This window comes from Drosophila persimilis, unplaced genomic scaffold (assembly GCF_003286085.1).
Source record: "Drosophila persimilis strain 14011-0111.01,24,50 unplaced genomic scaffold, DperRS2 tig00000002-arrow-pilon, whole genome shotgun sequence".
Taxonomy (NCBI): domain Eukaryota; kingdom Metazoa; phylum Arthropoda; class Insecta; order Diptera; family Drosophilidae; genus Drosophila; species Drosophila persimilis.
In genome coordinates this window covers 10373388-10384269 of record NW_020825289.1, presented here as the reverse complement: position 1 = coordinate 10384269, position 10882 = coordinate 10373388, and the positions used below count along the sequence as shown (strand labels likewise).

Sequence of the window (10882 nt, the reverse complement as noted above, 5' to 3'; positions counted from 1 at the left end):
TTACAGCTGGAAAAACCTAAACAACCATTATCACTTGAATTTTATTAGAATACAATAAATCAGAAGAGATTAGAATCGCATGTCCCCCTGGCAGGGCCGTAATCGAGTACCTTTTTTGAGGAGAATTCCATTCGACTATGATATATCTGATTTTTAAAGTACAAGGTTAATGGTTAAAAGGTGTCTTATTTAAGAAGCAATTGTACTTATAATGCAAATAACATGGTATGTATAACTATGCAATAGGTTTGTACTTTATTCAGATACTGGGTGGACATTGGCGGGCTACTTCTCCATACATTCAATGACTTTTTCCAGCAGTTCTTCAAGCTCTGCGGCATGAGATAGTTCTTGGAAAAATCCCGGACGCTCCTGTTTAAAGACGGCCAGTTTCTCTTGGAGGCAGGACAACTTTTTCATCAATTTGGTGCCTCGCAGAATGGCCTGGTACTTTGCTATGAAACAGAAGAGTTTCCACAGAATCAGGACCACCAAGCTGTGCTCTTCATATGATTCTAGGCTGCCGTCCCCGCCACCATCCACATCTTTGACCGGTTGGGAGACAATGTCACTCAGCATAGACAAAAAGTCGGCATTGTTTACTAGTGGCAGGCGATTTCCAACGGAGAAGCTCATGTTGCGGAGGATGCGAAGGCAGAGAATCCTACCCTGGCTGAGCGGTGGCATGCGCCGGATAGCAGTGATGAGACCATGCAAATGGCAGATCTTGGAACCACTATCATAGCGCGAGTAGACTTCCCAAAAGCTAAGCCATGCGAGCAAAGCAGCGGGTCCGATCTTGGAAGCATGAGCCCCGCTTACGGTGGCGGGCAGAATCGTGTCAAACATGTCCAACACATGCATCTTGAAGAGACTGAGACGACCCTCGAGGCAGGCACAGCAGTTGACCATCACACGCAAAGCAGGAACTAGACTCTGATTGGGTATGGCGTTGGGAGTCTCCTTCCTGGTGGTCTCGTAGTCAGCCACCCGCACCATCAGCTGCAGCAGCGAATGGGATTGTCCGGACAGCAACAAGGAGCTATGCTTGCACATTTCCAATGAGTACTCGGTGAGGGACATGGCCAGCTGAACGCAAAGCAATTTTAGGTGTGGAGAGTGCGACAACCAGGGCCAAATGCGTATCTGCAGTCGTACAAATATGACTGCCACCGATGCTTCGTTGATCACTGAGTAAGGTGAACTGTGCCATTGCACCATCATGTTAAGCAGCAACACAAGATTGTTCAGTATATCACGCGACTTGTGGGCGCCAACGCGCTTCACATAAGTGGTGGCGTTTCCAATGTCGAGGTCGCTGAGAAAGGCGTCGAGCAGACCCAACACTCGATCCAACAGCTTAAGCGTTTGAGCGACATCAATAGCATAGGGCGAGACCTTCAGCAATGCTCCGAGCACTTCACAGATCTGCACATGACCCGTTCCGGGAGGGTGCAAGAAGTTAAAAGTCTTAGCTGGGAAATAATGATCAAAAAGACGGTTCAGGCATTGAAAGAGGATCACCACTGCACTGACAACAGGCAAACCATCGTGGCATATTGTAACCGAAGAAAGCTTTGCATCGCCTTTCGCAAATTTTCGGTTCGACTTCGGCTTTAGCTGGTTATTCAAGGCATTCATATTGTTCTGCTCATTCATAGTCTTATCTTTAGTGTCAACACTGACCGGCAAGCTGGCTTTTTCCATTTTCTTCACAAAATTGAGATGTTCAGGTGCATGTTGAGCCTTGAGGCACACCATAGTCAAAGCCGAGAGAGTGTGCTGCTGGAGAGATGTTCCCTTGTGCTTTAGATTCGTTCCGTATAGGAATATCTCGATTAAAATAGTGGGTCGAATGTAAAGCTGCTCGAACAAAAAGTCATATGCGTTGGGGTCCTTGCAGAAAACCAGAAATAGCTTAATAAACCTTGTCAAAAAGCGATCGGGCTCTTCCAGGTCCAGTATAGTATCTATCAGCGTTATGTAGCTCTGCAGCAGGGCGGGATCACGACAAATGCTGCGCTGCAAGAACTCGAAGTTAGTAGAATAGCAAAGGGCATAGAGTTCACTGATATCAGCGCACAGCTCCAGAAAGCCATCCGAGAAATTCTGTGGTGGCGGCGACCTCTTCATCACATCGCTGAGGCAGTTCATAAATCTGTGCTCACAGAGCAGGGCACACCAAGTCGGCTTGAGGACCACCAGACGCGAACAAATAGCTATGTAACAGCTGATTATTCCACAAGAGTTCTTCTCTCCGTGTGCGTGTTTGTCCAGCCAGGGAGTCACATGCAGCGTTTCCAAAGCGTAATGCGCATCTTCCAGAAAGTTATGACGCTGCAGTAGCTCGATGATTTTCTCCGCATCCATTTGCGGCATCAGCGTTATAAACATACGACCAGCCAGCTCTCGTACCAGCATCATTTCCGCTACATGCTGCATGGTAGACAGACAGCATTCAATCAGATCACCAGGCGGAAACTTTAGGTGCGGCAAGATCTTTCCCGCGCTGGAGCCACTATTGGATAGCCAACTGGCTATCGCTACCCAAGCCAGTGAACGCACTTGTCCATCACTGTGCCCGCACAGTCCCAAAAGATACGTAATTATCTTGTAGGCTAACTGATCCCTATCGTCGGATGTGGCAGTCGTTGCGAATTTTCCCAAGTACCGTGTGTGGAGCTGGCATACAATGTGTAGACAGTCCCGCTGCCACTGAGATCCAGTCTGTGTGGGGTTTCTCAGGTCGGAGGAAAGTTGCACAAAGTGTCGGATATAGAACTGCAAAGGTAATAGATGTCTTAGCTAAGTCGAAATACGGAAGAATCTGTTTTGGCACTCACCATCAGCTGATCGTCGCTAAACATCAGGTCCCGCTCGCTGACAAAATGCAGCACTCTGAGAATGCAGCGCACGTGCAGTAGCTGGCGCAGCTCAAAGTGAGTCCTGGCCACGGCACTCAGCTGAATAAAGAACTGTCCGTGCCAGCTAATTTTAGCGGGGACTTGCATCTTGGCCTCGAGCAGAGCTGTAAAGATTTGGCAGATCGCTTGGAGCAAATTCAGGTCGGTGGTGCGATCGTACAATATCAACAGAAAACTGTGGAGTGCGTCTAGTTTCAGAGTCCGATTGAGACCGCTCCATACATGTTGCACACCGAAGCGAATGCAGCTCAGGCACAGTTCCGACACGGACATGTATACCTCTCGATCGGCTGCGTTTGCGGGGGCTACGCGCAGATACTTGTGCATAAAGTTCCACAGGCTGATTCCCGCATCTTCAGGCACACTAGTGCGAAGCAGCACCAGATATATCTGGATTTTTGCCACAATCTGCTTGAGTTCGTCGTGGCTGCTGCAGTTGCTGGCTGCCGTGAGTTGGCGACCCAGCTGTGGGCCGACTTGTGATGCTTGGATCAGGGCAAGATCCGCAGCCGTCAGCTTTAGCGATTCCTTGATGTCCACTTTCTGGATCGCTTCCAGCGTAATATCCTCCAGGGTCCCGCATATGAAAATCGCCGTATTTAGCCGCCAATGCTGGGCAGCCCTGTCGGCATCTTGGCCGAAATGGGTCTGCCGAAGGGTATGCTCCAAGGCCAGCCCCTCCGTGGCGGTGCACGGTGGTTCAGTTAGATCGAGTTCATATGTTATGGGGATGATCAAAGAACTAAGATCCACATCCAAGACGAGCTTCGATTTGGTGGCCGTCATATGTTCGTGGAAGAGCATTTGGAATAGGCAGATGAGGACACTCTCCCGAAACTCCAGATCGTTAGCAGTTTCAAAGAGGAGCGACGTTAGAAGTAAATACATTTCAGAGGATGACCCCGACTCTTGCAGAAAGACTTTGTTGTAAAAATGGATTTTGATCAGAATACTCACAGTTGTCAGTAGATTATCTGCATGTTCCGAGTTTCTTATGTTGGCGCGACCAATGTATAAAGCCTGCATGACCACTATTAAGCCTTTGTTTGTTTTCGAAAAGTGCTCGCAGGCCTTCCAGTTCTGCAACAAAACATTTAGCTGTGTCAGACACGACTTTCTGATAGCTGGCTTGAGATCTTTGGTTTCCAGCAGCCGCAGTAGGGCGTCCACGCTGCGCTCTCCCAGAAAGGGCTCTTCGGTGGTCGCCGGGAAAATGCTTTGGTACAGCCGAGGTGGTTGCACCCATCCGAAGTCATAAATTAATATCTTTCCCTGCACCTTTTTCTCGTCGCCCTTGGAAACGTACTGCAGGATGTAAGCCAGTCTAGCCGCGGCCTCTATTCTTATCTGAGGATCGGGATGGAATAGGTAGCAGACGTTTGCGCGCAGCTTTAGAAGCACATCTCCTTCGGCCGGACAAACAATCTTCCATAATTTGTTGTGCATGGTACTGTTCGTAACGGAACGGCAGATCATAAGGGGAACCATCACGGGTTGAAGAAATTCGTACATTGCACTGAAGTCATTATCTCTTAGGGTGCAGGTCAAATTGAGTAGCATGTCCAGGTACTGTAAGCACCAGACTCGGACCCTATCCCATTTATCTTCTAGCCAGCTCTGCAAAACAAACTGACGTAGCAGCTTGGTGTTCAGCGGCAGTCCAAAGATACGCTGACGTATCAGCTCCAGATTACTGCAGCCCCTCTGATAGACGCTGTTTTGAACGATTGCGTGAAAGAACAAACCACAAGGATACCACATAAGGTGATAGAAGTGGCCGCGCAGCTCTGGATCGCGAATGTTCATCAGACTATACATCAAGCTCTCGGCTTCCTTACGCAATTTTGGGTTCTTGGTATACTGCAGAATGCAGTCTAGAAGGGCGTCGCAGAGCTCCTTCAGCAAACTGTGGCTGCCCAACTGGTTGACGACCAGGCAGATGTGCTTCTGTAGTAGGAGTACGTCCTCTGAAGTCATCTTTTTGAGCGGATTTAATTGATTGATGGCCAGATTATAGCCCCTGTATAGCCTACTCAGCTGTTTATCCGTCGTTGAGGGTTGTGAAATAGCAGAGACAAGTTTCTTGATCGATTGTTCGCGTTCTGGCATGCACATCATATAGGTGCTGTCCATCATGACAGGTAGAAGCCGTAATTTGGCTTGATTTCTGTCCATGGATATGTCGTAGGTTATATTCAACGCAATTGAATCATGCAGCAGGCCATTGCAAATAAGTGACTGCAAACGGGGCATCGCGAGTTTATCCACCAGTTTTGCCAGGTCGTTCCCTTCCGTATTGTAGCAAAATGTATGGGCCTTTTTGACTAGGCCGACTAGCCGCTCTATAAATAAGTTTGAGACGGGACAACACAGAGCTTTATAGGTTCGTACAGCCGTCATAATTAGTTCCAGGATGAGCCAATTCTGGCTGGTAAATTGATGCAGAACCGGGTCCAACAGCTTGGTGCAGCTGTTCAGGAGGAAGCACAGGGCACTTTCCACACGCAGCTGTTTGGGGCGAGCGTCTGGTGGGTCGATGCTGCAGGAATAGCTAAGAGTGGCTTTCCGCACCTCTATACTGCTCTGCATCTGCAGCAGATATTTGATGAGGGCCCGATTCACATTGAGAAGATTGGAGTCTGCCCTTTCCTGAATCTTTACAAGCTTGAAGAAAATGTGTGGCGCCTGAAGGAAATACTCGCTGGGATAGTCGCCCATTTTGATTGTTAACTTGGTAAGCTTTTCATGCATTTCGGCATCCGGGTCTTCCATGTCGATCATGGCCTTCATGGTGACCACATCCTCCGTGCACGGTTGTGTCCAGGCCGGTTCAAAGTCTTCTGGCTGGAATCTCGCCACCAGTTGATCTTTCCAGCTGCACTCAGTCTCGCTCGTCAATTCGGCCTCACTGATCGATGGCGGCGGGGTGGGCTTATGGTTTAAATATATATCGGGCAGCAAAAGCTGTAATTCGTCCAGCAACTCCATTGCTCGCGTGGACTCCAGGGACCGTATTATCTTCTTGATCTTGTCCAACTCCGCAGAGAGCCGCTCATGCGGTATCTTCTTCACCACCTCCTCGGCATACTCGGAGCGCAGCAAGTCCTTCAGAATGGCCAGCACACGGTCAGCGGCCAGGGGGGGCTTGCAGCCAAACCATCGTATTAGCTGTTTGAGCATAAACACTGGGTTCACCGCGATTTTCTCGTGAAGCATCAAGCAGCGAAAGAATCGCGTCTCAACCTGCTCCAGGGCCCGCATGCGTATCTCCACCAAATTATTTGTCAATTTGGTCAATAGCGATTCGCGCAATTCCAAAGTCATTGTCTGTCTCGAGGCCATTGTCATCGACGTGCATCTAGGGGTGATATGTACTTTAGCTATTGTATCGGTATCCCGTCTCTGATTTTACTTACTTGAATTGTATTTATATTTAAATTTTTTTATCTGGCAGAAATTTTTTTAGATTTTTTTTAAAGCGGCGGCATCTTGTTATCGCTTGTTTATCGCTCAAATATACCGTCTCATATATATATGGTCTCATTTGAAAAATATACCGTAAATATACTGACGAATTCAAGTTATATTTTACATATTCCTCGTTTTCTTTCTTCCGTTGAATATTACTAGCTATATAGAACATTTAGCCGTGCCCACATAATTTTAGCCCATTGATGAATCAATTTTCTACTTAACTGGCTTATTTTTATTACTTGCTTTTATTGTATTTTGACTAAAACAAGGTTTAAACAAAATAGTTCAACAAAAAATCAGTCGCAATGAACCCCTGTAAAACCCATGTAAAAGTCATGTAGACACGCCGTTTTGACAGATTTCGTCGCCAGGTGCCTCCGTGACAACTACATTTCTGTACAGTTGCAAAGTACCAAATTATTTAAATTCTTAAATTCAAACGTTGAAAGCATTCAAATTTAATAAAACATAGAACATACAGTTCTATGAGTCAAACGGTATATTTCTGACATCTTAGAAAATGTATCTTTGATAGACTGCTGGCCACTGGATGGCAACCGCAAATGATGGAAAGGAATCCGCGAACTTCACACTCATTGCGTCCCCTTTACTGTGTATATAAAGCGCCGATACGCCAAACTGGAAGAGGGGTACGTTGAAGTCGCCATTGGGTTTCTGTTCAAAATTGAATGCACGTAAAATTGAAAACCGTTAGATTCAATAAAACAAATGATCCAAATATCCTACCGTAATTTCCATGAATAAGTTTAGTGGAGAGCTCTCTATTCCGTTCGAGATGATAATGTAGAACGGACTGCCACTAGATGTATTTTCTTCCAAGTGACTGAGCAGGAACGACCAATTGCTGATGGTCACGTCTTCGTACGGCTGGATAAACAGACTGGTCTGGTCGGGACACGTCAAATTAAACTCGAACCGTACGGTTTTGTTATTTTCCAGCACAGTCTTGCTTAGCAGCTCTAAAACAGGCACCGATGGCGTCTCTACGGGCTGATCACGGGGAAGCCACATCCCATTAACACGGCTGCTTTGACTGCTTTTGTAGTTGTGGGGAACTCCACACATCATGTACTTTTCGCAGTCCGACTTCATGCTGACCAAACCAGTAAGGTTCACCTTGGTTCCCTTCAAGGGAGCAGCTCCACGACGATCCTGGAAGTCGAACACATATCCAGACTCATCCTTGCTGACTGTTCCATCGTACTCGTAGAACACTCGGTGCACTTGCTGCAACCAGCAAACAACGGGGTTAGTTTCAGATTAATTCAGATATGGGATGAAAGACTAACCAAGTAGTGGACTCGCTGCACATTGGTCTTGGGACGGTAGGGGAATCCGATTTGGGTGGAAGATGCAATGTATACAGTTAAGGCAGTCACAGCCAGCAAGCCGAGGAAAATGAGACTGGAGCGCCGTGACATATGCACAAGCAGAACCTGAGGAGAAATTTAAACGGTTTTACATACTGACTGTGGCGTACAGCAGCAGAATAACGTACCAAAAAGCCCAAGGAGAATATAGTTCCTAATGCAGTCAAGGCAGAAACAATCAAGTCTGGATTGGTAGATCTAAAAAGTGAGGGGTTGAAGGAGAAATTATCCCACAAAACCGTCAGACATTACTTACAGGCCAAAGCGACCCATCATGGGGGTTAGCACCACAATGAATGTGTAGAAGAGATAGCTGTTGTACAGGAACGGGATGACTTGGACGACTTTAAGGACGGCCGTCCAGGCAAAGCCGCGATCGTGCAGAGTCGTGAGAAGGTTGATGGCCAAGGGAATCACGTAGAAGAGAAGGGTCCACGTGACGACGTAGGTGGTACGCAGTCCATAGAGCGTGAGTCCAATGCCGAGGATGGCCAGGATAGTGGCGTGTCCATGCAACACCAGCTGCAGTTGCTTCGCAAAGGAAATCTTTTCCTAAACAGATGGATGGATATAGTATATGGTATAGAATCGGATTTGGTTGCTACTCACATCCCGTTGCAGCTTCAAGTAGACGAAAGAGGGTAAACTGAAACCGATGAGAGTCGGGCACACATAAAGGCCGATCAGGAGCGCTGGAGTGCTGTAGTAGGTGAGGGAGAGGCCGTACATGTCGAGCAAATACGCGACCACAACGGGCAGACTCAGGCCAAGCAGTAAAGCAATGACCTGGAGTACGATAATCAGAATGAACCAGCCGACGACGTGTCCGGCGGAGACATTGGACGAGCTTGCGGTGCGCAACAAGGACACAAAGATCAGGACAATGGTAGCCCCAGCCACGAAATAGTTGAGGATTACACCAGTGCTCTCCGAGTAATGGACGAAGTACAATCCTAATACATCAAAGAAGACGGCATGTCCCGCTGCGTATTCCTGTGCGAAGATAGAATTATGGCTTTATTAATCATTATGATATCATATAAAGATAAAAGATACCTTTGGATTGCGTAGTTCTGTAGCATTGGACAGACCTCGGACAAGACCAAGTATATTGTCCCCAGTGTTCTGAAGGGAGGTTCGGGGAATGACGTCAATGCGGTCGTACCTTGTGTGATACACGTAACCATTAATGCACTGGCCCAGGTCCAAGCCTAACAAAGACGTATGTGAGCTAGGGCTATTCAATTGTTTCTATTTATGTATACCTATGAGGTTCGAATATTTAGTGAAGATGCGGAAGTCCGTGTCCGACGGTAAGAGCCCTGTTTGAAAGATTTCCTCAGCCATGGTGGTGGCAAATGGATGCTTGGCGTTCTTCTTGTAGTACTGAAATAGAACAGAAAAAATATTCAGAGCTTGGATTCGTGTCCATGGAAAGGCTTGCCCAAAACAGATCGCTTACGTCCACGAGCCAGGGGTTATCGGGTCCAGTCTGGAAAAGAATCTCGCGTCCTCCACTGCCGGCTGCATCCAGGTTGATAACAACCCTGCAAAATAATAGGTTAGTCGTTGGATTATAATGTGACACTAAAAGGTAGTTATTAAATTACTTACTTGCAGAATGGAGCCCATTTGTGTTGGGAAATAAAGCCATGGGAAGCAAGCAGTGATTTCTCCTCAGCTCCGTTGATTAGAAACACAATTGGGTGTTCAAACGTCTGTTTAGTGGAGGACATCACTCGAAGGACCTCAAGAATAGTAACAGCCATGTGACCCGCATCGCCAGCAGCGGGACTGGTCGGCTTTGAATCGAAGTGACTGTTGACCAGGAGGTAGGTCTCGCTGGTGGTGTTCTTGGGACTGAGTTTTATAATAATATTCTGCACCGCTCGATACATGTAGATGGATTCCGATTTTAGATATGAGCCGGAAGTAATTTGCACGTCAATTTCCATGTCAAAGTAGTCATCAAGGACATTCTCCTGGATCAGCGCTAGTTCTTTGAGCAGGAACTGAACGGTTTTGTTCTCATTTGCATCGCTCCCTACCACCTTGGATCCGATTTTGTCAAATTCGTACAGGTTGTCGTAAGCGCGTTCAGCAATAAATCCTCCCTTCGAGGCATCCTCAATGTTCATAGCGGCAGGCAGCCGGTAGAAGAGGGGCACCACAATGGCAAAGAAGAGGAGAGCCCAGAACAGAAGAAAATTACTGGCAAAGTACCATGGACCTGTGGAGTCTTGCTCCACTTTTTTCCTATATTCCTGCGGTTCTCCTCCATCTTCGATACGCTCATATGAAACCTGCTACAGAAACAAGGCATATTAATATTTAGTGAAGGGGTTACAATCCGAGAATCCTCTTTACAGTTTTTTCCGTGTCACCCATTTTCATTTTCGGTGGCTCCAGCTCAACTCCTCGAGAACGCGACTGAAGGTAAATAATAGAGTTAGGTGCTTATATATCCAAAGCGAAATGCGATTATGATATGATTTAATGGCCGTTTATAAGGGGTGATTTATTCGCATTTATCGTTCAAATGATAGTTAAAATTCAGAGTTTTTTACCAGTTTTATATGATTATAAGACAATTTATGCGAGGGTGGCTAAAGAACTAAAAGCAATCCCATAATATACTTTATCTAAAGTGGTGCGGTATACAAGAATAACTATATTTAAAATATATTCATTAATATTTAATCTTATATGAAACTGCGGCCAGTGTAATATTTAACGAAATAAGTAAATAAAAACTATATTTAAGAACAAATTAATGAATGTATGTTCATTGTCCTTTAGCCTCAAACTCTTTGAATAAGCTTATATTTTGATTGGGACTATTTTGGTTCATAACTATACAAACTACTCATGGAAATTTCGGATCTGAAAAGCAAAGCATGAGTATTAGCTGATCAAAGTTGAATGTGTTTTATCTGAAGCAGTTTTGATTACTTCCCGTCTTTTTCTTCTTTCGCTTTCGCAGATAAGAGCTCCTTATGGATCCCATATAAACAGCAATCTATACACTTGTCCCTAGCGCAAAAATTGCTAATTGCATCGAACTCCTACATTTTTATTGCATACATATATACA

General features: G+C 46.1%; 2 protein-coding genes across 3 annotated transcripts; both read right to left on the bottom strand.

Annotated features, from left to right (window-relative positions):
- Positions 1 to 166: 166 nt before the first annotated feature.
- LOC6590585 lies at positions 167 to 6266 on the bottom strand. The gene is made up of 2 exons (XM_002016488.2): positions 2844 to 6266; positions 167 to 2781 (listed from the first exon to the last, which is right to left on the bottom strand). Exons 1-2 carry the CDS (start codon positions 6264 to 6266, stop codon positions 286 to 288), a joined length of 5919 nt encoding a protein of 1972 aa, XP_002016524.2. The 3' UTR covers positions 167 to 285.
- Positions 6267 to 6832: 566 nt separating this feature from the next.
- Positions 6833 to 10207, bottom strand: LOC6590584 (endoplasmic reticulum metallopeptidase 1). 2 transcript variants are annotated; one of them, XM_026985993.1, is made up of 11 exons: positions 10157 to 10207; positions 9404 to 10095; positions 9252 to 9336; positions 9055 to 9175; positions 8846 to 9000; positions 8399 to 8782; positions 8046 to 8341; positions 7918 to 7987; positions 7709 to 7855; positions 7146 to 7646; positions 6833 to 7073 (listed from the first exon to the last, which is right to left on the bottom strand). In XM_026985993.1, exons 1-11 carry the CDS (start codon positions 10181 to 10183, stop codon positions 6912 to 6914), a joined length of 2640 nt encoding a protein of 879 aa, XP_026841794.1. In that variant the 5' UTR covers positions 10184 to 10207; the 3' UTR covers positions 6833 to 6911. The 2 variants fall into 2 exon arrangements, with proteins under 2 accessions (XP_026841794.1, XP_002016523.2); XM_002016487.2 differs by having other exon boundaries at positions 9404 to 10092; positions 10157 to 10201.
- Positions 10208 to 10882: the final 675 nt, after the last annotated feature.